Source organism: Ooceraea biroi, chromosome 1, assembly GCF_003672135.1.
Source record: "Ooceraea biroi isolate clonal line C1 chromosome 1, Obir_v5.4, whole genome shotgun sequence".
Classification (NCBI taxonomy): Eukaryota; Metazoa; Arthropoda; class Insecta; order Hymenoptera; family Formicidae; genus Ooceraea; species Ooceraea biroi.
Window position 1 is genome coordinate 2,581,586 of NC_039506.1, and position 21,193 is coordinate 2,602,778.

Sequence of the window (21,193 nt, forward strand, 5' to 3'; positions counted from 1 at the left end):
GCCGCGAAGGACGGTGGCCATCTTCCGAGAAATCGGCGCGAACGTGCTCTACACGATACTGCGACGTGTTGGTGATAGTTTAAGAGGAAAGGATATACTCATGAGTCTCAAACTATTTTAAGAACGATATCTTAAAGATGTTATTACGACTTTACAACGATGAGCAATGCTAAAAAAGGTTTAGCTATACTAAGAAATATTATGCAGTTTTCCTTTTTGTTGTAATAACAAGAAAATTTTTAAAGGAAGATATTTGGGATTATTAGGGGCAATAAAAGACCATTTGGATTTGTTTCGGATTTAATTTACGCAATTATAAATTTACAGTTTATAATTATAATTATAAATGACAGTTTATAATTATAAATTGTTGAGTGATAAATTCTTCTTTTCTCTTTGGTGCTTCTTCAGTTAATTAGAAGAGTCGTCGGTGGGAAAAATCCTAAGAACGTAGTTACTCGCATGATTCGATGTCGGGAAGTTCGCGGTGTGAGCCTCCAATAGATGAGCACGAAGTTCCTTGGAAAAATTCGTGCAGAACGGATCCGCGGATTTCTTGTCGCAGAAATCACATTCGTAAATTGTCTTGCCCGAATGCAAACTCGTGGACAATATGTGCTTCCGTAGGTTCTCCTGCAAACATAGAAACATAGAAACTACTCGTGATCCAAGTCTAAATGGAATTACTGATTTTATTGGACACCAATCAAAATTAACAATTAACGGTATTATTAGAATCTCTAATAGAGCGGTGCTGACATCGACGCGATGTTTTCGACGGTCACGCAATTAACGAGCAATCAGTAATCGATATTCCCATATCCTGACGGGTTCTATTAGACTATTAGAATCAAGCGCGTTTTACGAGCGTACATTCGACCGCTTTACGTGGCTGTTCAATTCCCATTGAGTACCCCGAACGAGTCTACCTGCCGTTCGGGCGTCGCTATTAAAATTTCATTTGAGCTAAAAGCATGTACAAAGGAACCTTTCACCCGCGATCAGGCAGAAAGAACGGAGTCGCCCCGTTGCGTCTCGAGTCGAGTCGAGTTGAGTCGAATCGAATCTCGGAATCGAGTCGCGGCACTTCATGTACATTCGTTCGGCAGCGGATGCCGGTGGATGGTGACCAAGGAATCGGTTCGCCGCAGAACCGGACGCTCGCGTTCATTGGCTACGCCGTTGGCGCATTTAAAGGCGCTTTACCCTCTTGGGCTAAGTAGTCAGCCGTAGTCGTAAACATCTTCCTACCAGGCGGGTTTATACGAGCCGTTGATGGCAACGGCAACATCAAATTTAATTTCCCATAAGTAAATCTTTTCGCGAGCAGCGCTCCGTGACGCACAGATTAAGCCTCGTTCACACCGCCATGGGCGGTCTCCGCGACACGGGAGGAATGAGCGCTGTCACGCGAGAGATCTGGTGCGAGCAGATTTTATTAGGCCGATCGATTTGTATTTCCATGCGAGCATAACTTCTTTGGACAAAAAGTATAGTACTATAAAACAGTACCGTAAGTTAGCCAAAGCGGAGAAGCGCATGGCTTTATGGGTGTCAGGGAGCAATGGTGATTTTACGAACCTAATATATACTGAAGATTTGCAGTATCGTAATGTAGCAAAGATGTGTTTGAAGAAATGCGCCTTCTTGAGATTACTTGGCGAATTAAAAATTTCAACAACGGATCCAAATAAAATCACTCTTTGAAGCCCATTGATCATCTGATTATCTGAAGCCACATTTTTGCCATATATGCTATACATGTATATGTTGAAATTTCAATAAAAAATTTATTTCATCGTTTCTCAAAGACAAATGGCATACGCAACAAATAATTCCCCACGTTTATGCGAGAGTAAATTGTATAATATAATTTTGTGCGTCTGTAAAAGGAGTTATCTGAAATGTTTCTTACAGATCCGCTCTTGAAGATCATTGCTTCTAAGAAGCCACGCCGTACAAATACTTTACCTCTCTCGCATCTCTTAAGCAACCGCTGATATTAATTTTGCGCAGCGAAGAAGAGAGATGCGGCCGATTGCAATTACATACGAACGTCCTAACAGATGTGTAAAAATCGTCGAGTACGGCGGTCAAGTCCATTGCACCCTTGGCTCCGAATGGATCGTAAAATTATGGAGAGAGATGGGAGAGAAGACCTTAACCCAGATCAACGCTTTATCGGTGGTCCACTCACTCTGTCCTCGCCCCCCATCCCCCTGCCCTCTGGGAAGTTTTATAAATAAGCAAAATTTTACCGAGTAAAATATCTCGTATAATTTTTACGTGGATCAATAAAACGGTAATGTCGAGCTGTGATTCCCCATCGAAACCAGCTACAAGATTTGTCGATCGCGGAATGCGTAGCTCTCGCGAAAAAAATGAAAGAGCAAAACCTGCGGCGATAAGCGAGGAATGCACGAGGAGTGATGCGAGGCATTAGCAATAAAAGCCCTAATTATTTTACATGCGTCGCGGATAATTATAATTAAGCGACTTTGAAGCGAAGGAATTAATTAGCGAAATAATCACGGGAAATGTTGCGCCGTTTAAACGATTAGAATACGTTGTGGACAGCCCGGTCCACGAAGCAGGAATTGAACTAAACGTGTCACGAGTAGTTAATAACCATTTCCGTTTGTATCTCGCCACAGGTTTAAAAATAATTAATTAATTAATTAATACTTTATCTCGTGACTTTTATATGATCGCCATGTTGTCATCTCGAAATTGTGCATTTATCGCGATTCGCGGTCTATTGGAACGCAGCGAGCGACCGCATTCCGATGACTTTCGGCGATCGGTGCCGGAAACAGGACACAAGTTCCGGATTCAGCGTTAATCGGTGTCAGCTTGAGGAGTTACTACCCTCGACGAAAGTTTTCCAAGTGTCGGTGTTGGCGAGGTTGCCGGGAGTCGGAGGGTGCAGAAGGTAGAAAGTGAGAGAAAGAGAGAGAAAGAGAGAGAAAGGACGGTTCGAAGTGTGGGCGGAAGTGTTGGTTGGCAAAAAGTGTCGGTCGAGTAACCATCCGAGGTAAATCATAACGTGGAGGGAAGAAGGAAGGAAGGAAGGAAAGTGGCGCGCGTAATCTCGTCGACGCAAGGCGAGCCGTCTGCTCTACGTGGAAGAGAATCCCCTCGTTAAATCGTCCCGTGCCGCTCGCTGCTCTCGCACGTTCCTTCCTTATTAAAGTACCGTGCAAACAGCCATCGTCGGGGCCCCCGATATTCCTCGCAGTCACGATGCACCCCCCACGGATAAATTATTTTTTTCCCTCCATCTCCAGTCGCACGAATGCCACGAACGATTTATCGACGTTTCGAGATCAGACGATGCCGATCCCGCGGATTTGAGGGCGGCAATCGGTGCGATGTGTCATCTAGGATGTACCTGTGATTATATTCTATATAATAAAACCTTCATTTTTTTATTATGCACATCGTATCGCTCGCCTTTATAATGGTTCGTTTTGCGACTCAAGTCGATGCATGTCCTCAAGATTGAGAAAGATTGAACTTTTGGTGAAGACTGTCCTGCCGTAAAAAGCAATTGTGCCTATTCCTCAATTTCAATTTGGAGTGTACAGAGTAATGAGATTTAAAAATGAAAAAAAAATAATTTCAAGCAGACATCTCGTGTCCGGACAGTGAGAAACACCTGATCGACACAGCGGCGATTGAGAACCACTGGAATGAGTTTATGTCGCTATCAAAGAGACACGGAGACCTTGTATGCGAGTCGCATCCCAACTCAAGCTTCAAAGGGCATTAGCATACCGGCCGCTCGGTACGACTGGACTGTGCGTGTGTGGGCATCCAGTGAGCACAATTAACTCGTTATCTTATCGCGCCTCGGCGGCGGCAGAGTCGGCGGCGCGGTCCAAACGTTAAGGTGTACTTTGCTTAATTTACGCCGCGGAGTCACCGCCGGGACAAAAATTGGACTACGTCGGTGGATTGCAGGCGCGAGTCAACCTGCGAGAGCCGCCACTGCGACGTTAAGGGGAGCGAACTTTGAGTACCGATCGCGCTCGTGAGTGCGCGCACTCGCAGGAACGCGTGTACGTGCGGTAGGTCTCGGGGGGGATGCACGTACGAGCGTACGTGTGTTGCGTGCATACGTGTACGCAAAACGCATAACGCTACTGGTTTTAACCGTCGAGAATAACGTGAAGATTACGCGGTCTTCAATGTCGCCGGTACCGCCAGATGAAGTTTCTTCTCGAATTACGTAGGGAAATTTACGGTACACGTTTCAATCCCCCCTTTTTCTATGCTATTCTTGATGTTAGCAGAATCAACAAGGAATTCGGATGCGATAAATGACGCGGAAAAATGTTCTATAGGGCGACAATTGGTAATTGAGTTTCGAAAAATTTTTTGTTCGCTGTGCCGACAATGTATATGGACATGTATATAGAAAAGTGTAGAGAAATCCGTGAAATTTGACTTACCAAATTGCTGCTCGCGTAGGAACAATGCCGGCACTTGTACGGTTTCGATCCCGTGTGCGAGCGCAAGTGTCTCCGCAAGTGGGAACTGATGCTCGTCTTGAAGTCGCAGCCCGCGTAGCTGCAACGGTGGGTCCGAATCTTCTCAGCGTTTATGGGATCCTCGTGCCTCAACCTGTGCCTGTGGAATTAACACAATCAGTTTAAATTAGAATAATACCGACGATAATCGGTAACCATAAAAACCTTCTTGCAAATTCGCGCGATTTTATGGGAGCGATCGTTACGCGTTCCTTCCGTTAATTAGACTCTCGGTGTTGGACCACTGACGCAGGCAATTAAAGCATAATGATAAGGATTTACGTATTCGATATGCACGATTATTGCCATTAAATGAAAATTCCCATTGGGATCGAAGCGGACGCGAAATTTATCGGAGCCAATCGAAGCATTTTATGAAAGTCTGATTAACGTCCAAGCGGTAATACCGGTCAACGCGGCTATTAACGCCAGATAAACTTTCTACGCCGAGGTGAAGTCGATACTCGGCTATCTAATCTCGGAAATATATCTGTTGGGGCATCACATACCGGTGTTGCACATAAAGTAACGATCGCCGCGATAGTCGCGTAGAGAGAGAAGCGGGCATGAATTTGTCATCAACCGGGGAAGCCAAGCCGAGCAACAAGGACATGAAGCGATGTCTTCTGGAATATTTCCAGTAGCCGGAGCATTATCGACATCGCGCACGGTTAACCGACTTGGCGAAGCTACTTGCTGCCTGCCTGAAAGTCTACGATTACGATTGAGTCCGAGCTTGCAATAACGGTGCGATCGATTTTTCAATCCCGGTAGAATTTTCCGTTCGCAACGTGAAAAAAGAAGACCGGTGCAATGTTACGTAAAGTTTAGATATGAATTCTCGTACATCGACTATTAAAGTTGCGCAATATCGGGCAACAGATCTTGATTATGGAAATACCTGATTCCCTATTTAATCGAATTAATCTAAAACATTAGGTTCTACTACGATCAAGATCATTAAATGCGCGTAGCAACGTATTCATTACTGCTGGTTCGATCGCTGAATCTCCAACGATGCTTATTGGGGCGAATCGCGGTGGCGTGCGCAGTCAGCATCCGCGGATCGAGGATATCTCTATACGAGCAGGACGCGACAGCGGGGTCCGACGTACACATATATACTTTTTCACCGCAAGAGACACGAGATCGCATCAGCGAGGTGTGTCCTCCTCACTGGCATCCTTCTCTTCTCTTCCACCACCTGCTCTCCTCTTTCTTCTTCGTACTGTGCGAAGTTCATCGTCGCGGGCCGGTGATTATGAACGATGCGATATGCGTGCGCGATATTATGAGGGAGCCGTTGGCCGCGGCTACGTGTATATCAGGTTCGAGATGCGTGACACGTTTAATTAAAATCCCGCGTGATTTACTTCGCCGGGGGCTCGCGGTAGGCGGAGGGAGATCGCCGCGCGGTGGCGGCGGCGGGGGGGAGGGGGAGAAGGGCAGGGGGAGAACGGAGGGAGCGAGAGCACACGGGGCGAGAAAGGGAAAGAAAGAAATAACGAGGGGGAGGCTGGACAAATGTGGACACACGCGGAAGAGGAACGCGTCGGTGGTGTGTGACAGAGAGAGAACGCGCGCACACGCGCGACACACTCTGCAGCCGCGTTGAGTTCGGCTCACGTAGTAAGTACTCAATTCGCGATGAAATATCGCGGCGACCATCGCCATGCGCGAGCGATCATAACGGGTTGCCCGCACTTAGCCGGCTGCTGCACGCAACTTCCGCTTTCGCGGTCCTCCACCTCGATCTCTCTCTTTCTTTCATTCCCTCTGTCTCTTTGTCTTTCTTTGTCTTTCTCGCTCTTTCTCCCCGTTTACTTTCGTAGACGAGCCGTTTTCTCTCGTTCGTTCTCACCTTCCTCCCTCTCTTCCACCTTCCCTTACGCGTCATTCGTATTTGTTTTCTCTTCCTCGAGATCCATCGTGGAGCGAGAAAAAAGTGCGACATCAAACGAGACGAAATTTAGTGGAGGCGCCTCTCACCACAATGACCTTAATAAGATTTAATTTAAATCGGATCTCTCGCTTTCGCACGGGCGACATGATCGGGTAGGATCGTTACAACGTCGAGTATCCATCGAGAACGATTTAAAAATAATTGATCCGCTCTGAAAGATGTAATCATATTTTCCTCTGTATCTCGAATAAATGAATAAAAAGATGCAATGTATGCGAATATAAACTCAGTTGTGCATTTTAGTTCTCGACAATCGAACGCTGTCGATTACGTCGTGTTAATTCTGAAGCTCAAGATGAGTGATGGAAAATGAACGTGAAGACGCTTTCCTCTCGTGTTTCGCGCTTTGAAAAAATTGCAAATTAAAAATTTCGTTCTCAGATGTGGCAATCGAGACTGCCTCACCGTCTGAATGAATCATCGAGCCGTGAATGAATTTAGATACGGACAGCCTCGTCGCGCGAGCGCATCTTGCAATAAGCGGAGAACAAACGTGGAGGATGCATTATAAAAGGCGGATGCGAAAATTGCCGAGTGCCGAGGCCGCGCGGCGATCGGAGATGCAATCGGATTTTCGATAAATTACACTCGAAATTATATCCTCCCCATTGTCTCTATCAATAATCCGGCAAGATTGATTCTTTCGCTGTCCTCGCCGATTACGTATGCGTGGCGGCGCGTGACGCGACGCGAGTACTTGTGCGTCCTCGCAATTAATTCTCCGCTTCCTCGAAGGCATCGATCATACATACGCGAGCCGTGAGCCGCGCGCGATTAATGGCGCAGGAATGCGTCGCTCCCCGGCGGGGATCTCGATTAAAATTAATGTCAATAATATCGGCAGTCCGAGAAGTCGTGCCGCGGCCCCTGCGAGATGGAGCTGTGGATCGCACGCGGACTGAATTGTTAAAAGGATCCTCGCAGCGAGGCGAGGCTTCACTTTACTCCGCTCCACGATCACTAATCGAGTCCGAGTATCGAGCGTCCGTACCATCCGGATGCGATGATCATCCCGTATTCGCACTCGACTTCCGCCGGTTTGACGAGTTGCGACGACATTGTTTACGGACGTGCACGCGCTAAGAATTTCTGATTAAGATTGATTATGTATGATTTGCAACGTTGAAGATTTTATCGTTTCTGAGACTGACAATTCATCCTTCGAGATGTATCTTTAGTTTTTATTGTTTTGTTTTTGTTCTTCAGATTGAGATGTTCCTTGAAAGTTGTTTTATATCTCTGTTTATTTCAGAAATGCTTAAGAGGTCATAATTTAACTAGATTGTAATGTCTCGCTTACCTGTCTAACTGCAACTTTGTTTTACCAGCATACGAGCAATCGGGACACGAATATTTCTTTTCGATGTTGTCGTGAACCAACATTCGATGCCTCTTGAGCTCGGACTCGGTGCGCAGAACCGTTGGACATCCCGGAAATCCGCACTTGTGTGCCTTGCCGGAGTGCCGCAACATGTGCTGTCGAAGGGCATGCCTGCAAAAAATATCACCATAAGATAAAGTCTATTTTACTTTCCAAGTTACCTAACTTTGCCCAAAATTTTCATCAAGGTTCCATTTTGATATCTTTAACCCTAATATATTTTTATCTCTCTCCTCCTATCACAAGAGGTGCGCTTCAAATAATTGTAATAACTTTATCAACAGCTCTTTAAGATGCGGATATCGCAAGATTCGCGGGATTTTCGAAAAATCATGGCCAGCTGGTCGCAATTAACGGTCTCGCGGTGGAAGAGCGCGATGTTCACGGTTTCGTTAAAAATCCAGCTTGTAATAGGACAGCACAATGGCAGCGCGTATGCTCGGTACGCGTGTGACCATCGGCCCGTTCGCACGCCGCAGGATTCGATCGCAGCTGTTGCATCTTACATCAAGCCGCTAAGGAAACGCACCACAGGCACCACACTTTAAATAGTTGCCGTCACGAGGTGACGATCTATACGGTTAGTGAACTTGCTACGGTGTTGGCCACGCTAAGTGAGTCAACAAGACGTATTGAGGCCCGGGATCTAGTTCCGCGCGCGCGCGTTGCCGCGTGCTTCGCCCGCCGCGCGGAATTCCCATCCTTTAAGCACAAGTAAAATACGAGTGCAATACGAGTGCCGCTTTATAATTAGATGGAAACGAACATTCCGCGCTTCGCATCCTTCGAGAACAGCCTGAATTAGCGGAAGCCGGCCCGGCGAACTCGTAAATGCGATAAACACGTGGCGGTACTTTTAATTAACAACCAACTCGCGCCGGGTGCGTTTGCGAGGATAAACGCGCGTCAATCCGGCAGGTTGACCGCTCGGCACTGCCTTAAATCTAACGCGCGCCGTTAATGCAAATTACCGCTATCGTATCTCACACTGCGCGGAAAACACAAAGAAGAGGAATTCACTCTGTTCTCTTATATAAAAAAAGAAAAAAATATCAAAAACGCTTTACAATCAAATAATATTATTATTTCAATCGGTAGAAGCATCGTTCAATTTGATTATTAATTTACAGTAATTCAGATGCATATCTTAACGAGGCTCACCGTGACACTACGCGCATTTCACGAAAGACCGAGTAAAGAGAGAGAGAGAAAAAGAGAAGAGAGGCAAGAAAGCCAACTCGAGCGCGTCCGTCGATGTTATCGAAATCGGCAGCGAATTTCCAAACGTGGCGGCGGCCGCGATCTCGCCGGTACGTATCTACGGTAAACCTCCAGCATGATATTCCCGGCGAATCTCGGGAACCGGACGGCGGCCGGAAGAAAACGCTCGCGGTAGCAGGACGAAGGACGCGGATTTTTCGCGATGGCAGTTCGACGATATCGCCGAGAGAAGAACTCAGGGACAGGAAGGGCTCCGTGGTGCGGGAGGAGGTATAAGGGGGATACTGGACGAGAGGACGACGAGCCAGCGGTTGCAGAGGAGAGGAGGAAGAAGAAGAAGAAGAAGAAGAACCCGCGAAGATCTGGGCCGTCCTAGAGGCGGCCGGCCTACCCAATTGGCTACGCAAGTGTAACATCGAGTTTTACAATGTCAGAGTTATACACGCCCTCGCACGAGCCCTCGCGAGCGAGGTCGAAGGCGAGGTCCGCAGGCGCTTGCACCTGCGAGTGACCAGGTAGTCGCGCGAGCTGCGCGTCCGCCGGCTCGCGGACCCGGATACCTGTCCGGAGACCGACCTGCCGGATACCTGCGGTGCCCCCGCGTGGTAACAGGTACCCCGCACCGCGCGTGCGTGCACTCGCATGCTCGCATGAGCGAGCGTTTCACTTTGCGTGCATGCGAACAGTAGGGACGACAGGCGGATAAAGATAAGGGTCAGAGACGTGTGATCTTACTTCGTCATATCGGATTTCGGGCCTCCTTAGGCTCGGAGATATCTCGCGATTGGCTAATCCGGGAATGTATCGCGGCTCCTGTATCGTCGTGTTGCGGCGGTTCATCGTTTCTCTCCGCAACGTCTGCGCCGTCGTCCGTTCTTGTCGCGGTTTTTCACGGCGGGGAGTAGCCGAAGTGGGCCAACTCGTCACAACGATGACGCAGAACCTTGTATGAAAGAAATGATGAAGTCGCGCGGCTGACGTGCTCGACACCCGGCTGGGACAACATTCTTTGTCGACTCGGAAATTCGAGAAAAAAATTGCATAGAAATGATCGGCAGAGATCTGAAAGATTGAGAACGTTCTTTCTTGAACGTTCGCGACGCATGAACTGCGCTGATTCAGTATGTAAATCACTTTAACTATGTTCCAGCTATGACAGTAATGCTTCCTTAATGTTGCGCAAGAATGTAGTCGCTCTCTCGATGAGCTATTTCTCACGATATGTGAATAGTCCAGCAACGTTTTTCTGTTTCATCATTATACTTTCTAATATGCTTTTTGCAACAAAGGAATACCGAGCGCAATAACGTTGAATATTTATGGGATCAGCAGTGACCCAATGATACCCGGCGCGACGACAAAAATCCGATAATGGGAGGGTTAACGAATGGCCGTTAACGAAGTGTACACGCACTTGTAATGCATACGTGTGCAATGCAGAGATCAACAAATTTGCGGTAAAGATGTGGGTGGATAAAATCTCACGTTTCGTTGCCCGGTGAAGGTTCTTCGAAATAATTCCTTGAAATCTCTGTGGAGATGTTAAACCCTTCCCAACGCTAAGCTGTTTGGTACCGTAAGGTCTGCGGGTTTATGTGCGATGGATTAAGCGTTTTCGACTTCTTTCACTGCACGGGTATCTTGATTCCCCACTTTTTGTCATACGTGATCTTCGTGTATCTCGATGCTTTCGCTGAGTGCATTTTGTATCAAAACCCTTTGATCGGCAGTTCACAAAGAACACTTGTAGGAACAATTTGATGAACAAATATGAAGCTTGTATTCATGTACAAGATAATTTCTCGTCAAAAATATGAGAACGCAATATCAAACTTTTCTCGCGCGCATCAAACACGTTTCTCATTAGATGTAAATTCGAACTCGCGCTTAATCGCCAATTAGCACGTTTGTGTGGCGCCGAGACGTTCAAGCGGGAGGGTAAATGTTGATGCGCGTGTTCATTTCAGGTGGTATGCGCTTGTGTGAAGCTCGCGAGGAAGATGCATAATCTAGTTAGCTATGAAAGCGGCCGTTTCTTGTTCACGACGCATCATACGTACCACGGAAATAATAAAATCCTCGTTACAATCAAATCACGAGAGATTACACGGGACTCGCGGGCCGTTTTCTTGATGGAAATTAATGGACAGGCATGACTGTATCGGGGTTCCTCTATGCGGATGGCCGCAGTGAATCGGTTCAAGGCTCGCTTCATGAATGCCGTAATTGCGCTGAATTATGACAGCCGAGGTATCTGAAGACAAGACCTTTCCGGCGGATTGAAATCGCCGATAAAAGTGACAGCGGCGTGTTATGCGTGCATAGTCGTGCTTTCTCACATCAAGCCGTAACACGCCTTGGGGGATACTCCTCTCGCAATAATTCGCATTCTCGCGAGGGGAAACGCCAAGTACACGTGGAATCGCACTTGGCATGCGAGCACGGTACACGGGAAAACTCGCCGTAAATCGAACTTTCAACGACCCTTCTCTTCCCTCAAATCGTAAACTCGTAGCTTCCGTAAAAATATATTTCAATATTTGAGAAGACGCACGTCTCTGTAATTTGTAATCGCACTTTACTGTAAAATGTTCGATTTGAGTATCTTGCAAAATCAGAAATTCGTGCAACGACACAACTGTTCGAGAAGGATGCGACTTTCGCAAGCATTTACAGGAACAGCCGCGATAATTGCTTTAATTGGCCGCGAGCGCAAGATACTTATTCCGGGCGAAAATACAGATCTACCTAAAAGTGTCCCGCGTCCGCTATCCATATCGATCGATATCGTACACTGGGTACACCCGGCGTTTGAATTATGACGTTGAGAAATCCCGCGCGTGACGCCGGACGGGGATGCGACCCCGTTGGAATTCCGATGGAACAATATTAATATCGGCGTCGGGCAAGAGCGCGCGCTGCGAGACGCATTGACGCCGCGGGGGGGTGAGGGACACTGAAGGGAGGATGGGGAATGCCAACGAGGAGGTGAAAGAGATCCTCCCAGGTCCTCCGTCCGTCCGTTCGTCCATCCGATGGAGTTTTTTGGCGGAACGTCGCAGGCGTGACAAGGGGTCGTTAAGGGAAGTCTCGGTCGCTCGATTGGGCAAGCGGATGCGGTCACCGGCGGATGATTTAGCGCGACGGCCGCCGTCATTTCGTGAAATACCAGCGCCGGCTCAGACCGCCATTTAAAAGTCTAATTCGTGTCGCCGCGTGATCGTCGTTGAATCCACGCCGATAAATGAACACGCAGGAGCGTTCCGCCCGCGCGCAAAGGAAGAAACGAGAGAAACTCGTCTTGCGGGAGACGACCGCGATTTCCGGACGGCCTCGCGATCCGCCGCCGCCTCTTCAGGGTCACGCGATCCCTCCGGAGGATCGAGCGCATGGCGCTGCGGCCGTTAACGGCCTGACGACTTTATAGCGCTCCGCGCGAGTTTTTAACGCTTTTTATTCCGCCGGGCCGTCCCGTGGCAGTAAAAGCGATGACGGGCGAAGCTAAGGTTTCACTTTACTTCACGCGCTCGTTGATCGGCATTTGTGACCGCGCGTAGCGAGGCGATACAACGTACGGATACGGATCGTCTTCGTCCTCGCGTCCTCCTCTTCAAGTGCGGGCTTAACAGCTCTGACGGATTTATGGACTAGACTTCTCATCTCGAATGGTTGAACAATATCTCGGAGCTAGTTGAACCTTCCTCGCCAAGTAAAATTTTTTGGTCGTTCTCCGGTTCGCGTATTTGTCTTGTAGTATATCGAGGTAAAGTTGCAGATGCTTCGCACGCATGCGAAGAATTAAAATTACATGGTTGCTAATTGATGAAACCGCTTCGGACTTCACCGTCCATTAAACACATCGCGTTACGAATTGCGAAATTGATATTGGTCATTAATTAACGACGTACCGGTACGCAGCTTTTTCTCATCGAGCTGACATACCCGCCTTATTTGTCAAAATCCGATTTCCCGCGTAAGGCTCGCGCATCATCGGCGAAGAATTCAACGAGCGGATGAGTTCGCTCTTCCTAATTACGCCGAGTCGTGTAACCGGTTTATCATCTCATATCAGAAATTAGCTCGAACAAATCTAATATATATGTTCGTTGCAACCGCGCGCCGAAGGCACGTAAGTAACTATGATTCTCCGTAAAAAAGAAAAAAAAGCAGCAGAGAACGAGTAACATTTACGGTTTCGAATAAACGGCAATAATTTTACAATCTTCGCTCCGTCTACGTCGGTAATTCAGCTTTATGACCGCGGAACCTCATAAGACGATTAAGATCTTTGCTCGTCGGCATCCGCACGGTACCAATACAAGGTCTACGCACAGGGCCGAGTGGTGACTTTTCGGAACCTAGAGCCATTAATTTTTAAAGACGTTGTTTACATTGTTGACAAAAATTAAATATAGTTAACAATTCGAAGCAACCAATCAAAAGATAATCGTTAAAAAAATTTCTTTTTACTTTACTTAAATTATTTCGCAATAATCTTTGACAAAGACTCGAATCTTATACCAGCCTCAATATTTGCGCTGCAATTATTGTAACCATTTTGCCATATTTTTGTTCAATATAATCCTGAAGCTATGCGAGGGAAGAATATACTTTTTCGCGAAAATTTCTTCAGTAACGCGAAAACTTCTTCAGTAAGCTTTCATATAAATTCACTCCAATCCTTCTGCAATTTCCACATGTGAAACCGCATCGTACAATGGACCAAGCTGGGACACCTTACTCAAAGTAACGACAGTATTTTCGTATCACACTCAGTCCCTGCAGAAAGTTGCGAGATACGCCGACCGCGCGTTGCGGCCGGTAACGTCGCCGATCTGGAAACATGTAATTAAACAGGAAAGCGTTAATCACCGCGCGCGAAAGCGTTTAACGGTCTCATCCTCGTGAGTCGGCGTTGCCGGCGCGGATCCCGTGCAGGGAAAAGAATCGCAACATTCCTTTATCCGGCTCGATAGCGAGATTGCGTGTTGCGCGCTGCCCGTCTCTCTAACATCCGCGACTAATAAATATAAATCTCATCGATAGAGGCTGAAAGCTGCTGATAGGCTGATAGGTGCTGAAAGCAGCAGCGAGTGCGGATGAAAGGAAGAAGCGGGTGAGAGGAAGGACGTAAAGCGCAGGGGAGGCAGGAGGGAAAGAAATGCCGCGCAGCTCGTAACGTTCAAGCGAAAATTCGTGTAATTAAAATCAAGTAGCTAAGTATAGTATAGGCTCGCTAGATTGGCTCGCCTTCGGCCGGGACCGTTCGCTCGCCGGGTTATAGCGATCGCGAAGCATATACACCGCGCGAGGAACAAGAGGGAGAGAGAAAGAGAGAGATCAGGCGGGATATAGTGACGTATAGGTTAATATAGCTCTCTCCGATCGTTCTCTCCGGGATGGGAATGGCAGAGAGCCGCGGCGATCCGAAGCGATCGTGTACTACGCGAGGAGGAGGGAAGCGGATGGGAGCGAGCGAGCGAGCGCGCGGGCATTAATTAAAAAGGTTGCGCATTAAAATGATTTGTTTTAATTGGCTGAACGCGCTGAGGTATTTATGGCCTCGCGGTCCTTCGCTCGGTCTGTCGGTCTGCGGCCTCTACAACAACCGTCGACTTCTTCTTCTTCCCTCCTCCGTCGACTTCTCTTCCCCGGCTCCCCCGGCCCCCTTTTTCCTCACCCGCCCCTTTTGCGGCCCTCCACACTCCCCCGCCCTCGTCCCTCTTCATCTCAGGCCGCTAAGTCCGCGCCCTAGTCCCCTCCGCCCCTGACCTCTTCGATTATCTCGAAATCGGACAATCGTTCATCCAGACCGACGCGCGAGCTAAAAGGTGATTCTCTTCTGGGCGCGCGAAGGACCGAGGGCGATTCATAAATATCCAGCCACGACAAGTGGATCTTTATTACCGCGGATGATTTATGCATGACTGTGCCGTATTCTTCGACTGCGACTCGTGTGTCACTGACGTATCTTCGCGCTTAGAACGACTCGCTTTTTCGTGCTTATGCTTATGCTTCTCGCTTTCGTCTGCAATTTCGGCCGGTCGGACGACCGGCGAAACTCGAATGACGGGATATAAAAATCGCAGATGCCTCTCGCGAGGCCGACGATGCTGATTAGTGCCCCGGAATCCTTGGGACGCGCGTTTTTGACAGAGCACATATTCGTGAAATATAACTTGTGCGCCATTGTACGTCTAATCCCTTAACTTTCTGTGAAACACCTGTGACCGTATAACTTAGAGGGATGACAATTTTGCATCTCTTCACTGTGCCACATTTTGACTTTAATGGACGTTAGTACTGACGTCTATCTCTCTCTCTGTCTCTCTGCAAATAAAAAAGAAATATGCCCATTCCCGTTCCGGGAGATCGAGAGATGATCCAAAAGTATACGTAGTAATAAGGAAAACAGGAGGACGCTACAAAGTATAAACGACTGTCGGCTATAATCAAACAACAAAGCATTTAATTCAACGATCAGAGAGAGAGAGAGGAGAGAGAGAGAGAGAGGAGAGAGAGAGAGAGAGAGTCCATCTCGGGGACCGTAGACAAAAAACGAGAGGATGACAAAAACGCGATGGAAGTCCACACGCGGTTGCGTCCGCTCGCGCACAGCGTATTATAATCATTCCACCCACCCTCCTTTCCTGCCTCCCTCTCGCCCGTCCGTAACGAGAAATTGGAAAAAAAGGAGCACCGATGGAATCTAATGAGCGAGAAGGCAGATCCCGATGGCTCCACGTCGAGCTCGTACTTCGCCATGATCAAGATCAAGCCCTCGACGAGAAGCGAGATACAAGGGCGATCGGTGGCGAGGGGAGGGGGAGGGAGGGGGCGGCGGAGATGAAGAGAGACAAATGCAGGTGCAACCTGCACCGGTGCGGGACGGACGTACGGACGTACGAGCGGACGAAGGTGGGATTGAGTTATGACAGCGTTTGCTCCAGGGGGCCGGCTCTGGACCCGGCGAAGCGGATATTCTTCTTATTCTTTATTTCTTCGTCTGCGGCCCCGCTGTAGGAACCGTCGGCCATGCATCACCTTCGGTTCACTCCGGTCCGGCCTCCTCTTCGGCATCGTTGCGCGGCCACACCGCCATCACGGCCCATCACGATCCCACCTCAGCCATCGTCCTGGCTGGAATCGTCGATTCCACCCACCTTACCAGGTCGAGAGTGCCCGGCCAAGTATTTACGTTTCGTGCACCGTCCATCTCGCCTCCACCTTCTCCTCCTCCTCTTCCTCTTCCATCTTCTTTTTCTTGCGTCGTCGTCGTCGTCGTTGTCGTCGTCGTCTTCTTCTTTTCTCTTCGCTTCGCTGTTGTCGTTCTTTATTGCCGAGTGAAACGATCCGGACGACTCTCTTCGTTAATTGCATCTCGAGTGACGGTCCGCGAGGCCTTGACCTTCGGCATTTCTCTCTTTCGTGGCTCAGCGACAGTACCGTGACAATGTTCCCGTACAATGTTTTAAGACTTGACGTAAAACGGGCTGTAAGTGGCAAATATAAAGTCCCAGGAAAAATTACTTTCCTCCGTGATTTCCGTGTGCTCAACAAACCAGAAAGGAAAGATGAGTACAGAAAAAGTATTCTGCAGCGTAAACGTTCTCGTAAATGTCACTGCGTGATCCTAACGCGTGTAATGTAAACGATTTTAAGCACTTACAGCTTTCCCTCTACTCCCTTGCCATTTACGTTCGGTCTTTATTTCTTCCCTGATTTAGATTTATCCGCAAACTCGTTCGTGAAACGCGAGAGATATTCCTGTTTATCTCAATACTTTTCTTATACGTCGTTTGTACGGTCAGATCGCTATCAGTTTGCTCAGACTCTCAAACTGATTGCCAACATCGAAGTATTTCGATTTAAACTTATTTTTTGTCAGGAGTTATCCAGCGCACTGACTTTCGTCACCTGCGCTGGCATCGCGCCGCGAAACCGGTTTAATCAATGATTTACGGGCATTGCTGAAACTGTGTATATGCTCGTTTCACGGTGGAATAAAAGTGGAAAAAATAGATCACGCAATCGATTATTGATTTCTGAAATCCGCATAAATAAAGCGATAAATCAACGATTATATCGGCCTATTTCTCAAAAGTTGATTAAACCTTCGCATTCGATAATCGATAAATCTCGAATTGAGTGCGGTCTCGATTAAAATTAGTGTTTATGCGGAGCGAACGTAAAAGAAGATATCGAAAATATATTTATTCGAGTCAGCAGAGATGAGTGCTCGTGCTCGCCGGTAAACGAAACGTGTTTTCATCCCGCCAGAAATGTGCCGGCCACGTAATCATAATCGCGAAAGTGTTTATAAAAATCCCCGTGTCTCAGAATATACGGTAACGATCCCATAATCGGGCGTGATCACAAATCACGGTAAAGTCGTGTGCCATCCCTCCGCGCGCGCGCGCGCGCGCCCTAGCTGCTCACCCCCGCGGAAAGTGGGGTTTCATTAGCGCACACGTGACCGCGCGTTGGAATAACTCGGAATTAACGCGAGTCTCCCAATCAAAGACGGCCCCGCCGGAACAAACAAAACGGAACTTCGTTCTCCCGGCGATCCCCCGGGGGAGCGGTTGGTTAGCGACCCCGGCATTGGCGCGCTGATGCTGAAAGTCGAGGCGAGAGCGTCTCTCCGGCGTTCTCGCCGCGTCAGGAAGATTAGGGGGTTGGCGCGGGGGATCGTAGCGTGGCGGACGTGGAGATCGTAGGCGGGAGGGTTGCGGAGAGAGCTGTGGGGGGGAGGACAGGAGGACGGTGGAGGAGAGGCAACGAAACGGAGGGGTGGTTAACGCTTCGCAGTCGGGGCTCAGAATAAACAACAATATTATAACGCGAGCTTAATTGCGCCAGAGGGCTCGGTAACGGGCGCATAAATCGGGGCAGTGAGCGCGCTCGCGCGCGCAAGAGCGCCCTCGAAACTACCCTCGTGTCGTCTCCCTCCGTCTCTCTTCCTCGTACTACCCCGGCTCAGCTTCTTCTCCCTCGGCCGCGCCACCGCCTGCACCCCGCCGCCGTGTCTCCGGGACACGTAGCAGTTCTCCACGAGCCGCCTCCGGAGTAGGATTCATTTACAATAAACATGTCCCCCGCTAATTTCGTCGGCGGAAAAGGAGGAATCTCCGGAACAGAGGAGCGTCTTAAGTACGATATACGTTGACGTTTCCCTCCCCGCCGTCCTGCACTGAAAGGACGATCGCCTTCGCGAGAGCTGGTCCCCGATTCAGCTCGCGATCCTCGTCCTTGGAACCATCGATGACGGCTCTGCCGATTTAATATATGCTCACGGTTAATCCTTTGTCGTTTTTTATTGCCGATTCGGACATCGGGCAAGGTCCTGCGCTTCTATTTGTCCGTTACGTCTGTTTCGATATTCCGCCTTTCCCCAAATGACCCCATGACGATGAGAGGAACGAATAGACTAGCTCGGCGATCAGCGAAACATAGTTTCAGATTCTTTCATACAGATTTCGTTTTTTCGGAAACTACTTCCAATATTTATATATATTTAAATAACTATAATTATATGTACAACTGCACAGTTATATGGACGCTACTGTGCATTTGTAAAGCGCGTAAAATAATTTTTCTCTCTATACATAGATTATTTTTATTTATATAAATATAAATATAAAATATATATTTTTATATTTATATAAATTAATAAATATATAAATATATAAATATATATATTTTTTAAATGTAATCTATATATAGCATTCCTAATAAAGAATGTTTCAACAGTAAGCTATAGTTTTAAGCACCCTCGTGCGTCTCGCAAGTGCGGATTCCACGACGAAATGTCGCAGCGGTGGCCAAAAAATTCGGACGCGCGAGGAAAGCCGGCGTTACGATGTTTGTGGCTTGGCGGCGTTTCAACCGACCGCGGATAAATGTACGAACACGTACGAGGAGAGGAGGTTGAAGTGGGAAAGATGAAAAAAAGGAGAAGCAGGGAACGTTCGGAGGGCTGAAATGATATGGAGTGCACACAAGCAGGCTCGAATTACTGTTTCCCGGAGTCACGGCTATACGTGTAATTGCACATTCGTAACACTAGTTCTCTAATCAAGCGCGTAAAAGCACACGTACACAATGTCTGCCTGACAATCAAACATGCGAGATGCGAAATTTGAAATAGAACAAAAATTTGTTTACAGAAGAATTTGTAAACTCTCGAAAAATAATTTTAAAGATCCTGGTACCAATAACATATTTACACGTAGACTCATGTCAACGCGGCCACCAATCATTTTCTCTGTTACGCGAAAGAGCGAGTTCCTCAATTAACGTTAGTCAGCTAGAGAGAACGTCGACCGGCGCGGACGTGGCGGTGGTCCGAATTTACGCGCCGCCGCTATTTTATCCCGCCGTACCCGAAATATTTTCGATTACGCGCTCTTTTTACGATTCCCCAGGAACCTCCGTACCCATTGTGCCCAATGGATAATCCAGCGACGGAAAGAAAGATAAAGAGCCGGGCGCAGCCATGCAGTCGGAGCGCCCTGGGTAAAGGAAGGGCGAGCGAACGGGGAAAACGAGAAGGAGAAAGAGAGGGCGAAAGGGCGAGGGGGGATATGTACGCGGGATACGTCGAGCAGGGAGAAGGGCCGCGCTAGAAGGAACAGAACGAGATGGCGAAAGGGTAGAGAGGGCGAAAAGAGCATAGGAACACGCAGGACGAGGGGGGGGGGGCGGAGGATAGGGAGGAGGGTAGAGGACGAGGGAAGGATAGGGGGTGAGGGTTAGGACGGTTAGCGGCCGGCGGCTATATGTGCGCATCCTCGACCGCAGGCCTGTTTTATTTTATGAATCGCAATATTTTACGCGACAACTGGACTCGCGGGGCGGCCACCACTAAACTGTCTGCATATGGGGGCCCGGTGTGCTTACCGCGTGCCACACCATACCGTACTACGACGCACCACCGTACCGCACCACACACCATCGAGTCGCGTTGCGTGGTGTCGCATCGCGCCACGGCCACCACCGCCGCTAGTAGACCGCGTTGCTAGCGTGTAGGGTGGCACAATATTGCGCAGCAATATTGTCTTTCTGAGCACAACATAAAAAGAGACATCTGAGCAAAAATTCGGAAAAATTTGAACGTCGTTTTGGAGTGCAGTTGGAGCTTAAATAGCGTATGCGTATTGATGATAATTTTTCACAAAAATGTTTCTATATAGCAAGTTCTATGATATTTCAGTAGCTGTAGATTGGTATTCGGTGCTGGTACTTTTTAATGTTCCAAGTAGCTACTCTCTTCTCAAGCTGCTACTCTCGATCACTAGAATTAGTACCGGAGAATGCTTGCGTAAGTAGTATGCGTCGCGATGTGCAAACGCGCGGACGGGAGATGCCCCGCCGATGCATCCGAATGCGACGAATGCGGCGCAACAACGTCTCATTGTTTCGGCGCGGGAAAAGAACGCGCGGAGATCTCTTCCCGCGCCTTTCTCTCCCTTTCTACTCGAGTAAGCTTCCCCTCGTCAGAACGGTCGCGCACGAGCGGCCCTGTGGGATGCATTCAATGTATCTACGGGGTGACCGTAAAGACCACGCGGTGCCTCAGTAACTCGCGAAAAGAAAAATTAACAAGCTCGATATTGAGTATTATTTTAGCTATTCAGTAGGTTAATCAAAATTAAAGAAAATATAATTATTTATCATCAATTTAGCGAATGCAATGGCATCACTTGCAGCAGTGACAATGCAATCAATAAAGATATTAAACTTGAAGATATTGAACTTGAGAAAATTCTACAAAATTCTAATTACTCATAAGATTGCACAAGTGCGAGAACTCATAGAAAAGAAAACGCGACGAACGTATAGCAGGAACACCATGTATGTACTCGTGAACCTGCGCTCGTAATGTTCGAAATCTGCTACCGTCGAACAGTAAGAGCGGCAGGCAGGAAGGGCGGAAGGGAGGGAGAGAGAACGTCGCACCCTAACGTCATGTTTCTCCTCGATATCGGGGTACCGTCGCCCGACAGGATGTCAACGGACGCCGAAGTTACGCCAATCTCGCCCAGTATGCCTATCTACGCGGCATTTACCTGGCCAGGTACGGAGTCCAAAGAG

The 21,193-nt window shown here is 48.2% G+C and overlaps 1 protein-coding gene across 1 annotated transcript in view; it reads right to left on the reverse strand.

Moving 5' to 3' along the window:
- Window positions 1-286: 286 nt before the first annotated feature.
- Window positions 287-21,193, reverse strand: part of LOC105280340 (zinc finger protein 845) — a 42,879-nt gene continuing 21,972 nt past the window's right edge. The window contains exons 7-9 of the mRNA XM_011340818.2: window positions 7,796-7,987; window positions 4,455-4,632; window positions 287-633 (exon numbers count right to left, since the gene is read on the reverse strand). Coding sequence (XP_011339120.1) covers window positions 412-633; window positions 4,455-4,632; window positions 7,796-7,987 — 592 coding nt within the window. The 3' untranslated portion in view covers window positions 287-411. The remainder of the gene's footprint in view (window positions 634-4,454; window positions 4,633-7,795; window positions 7,988-21,193) is intronic.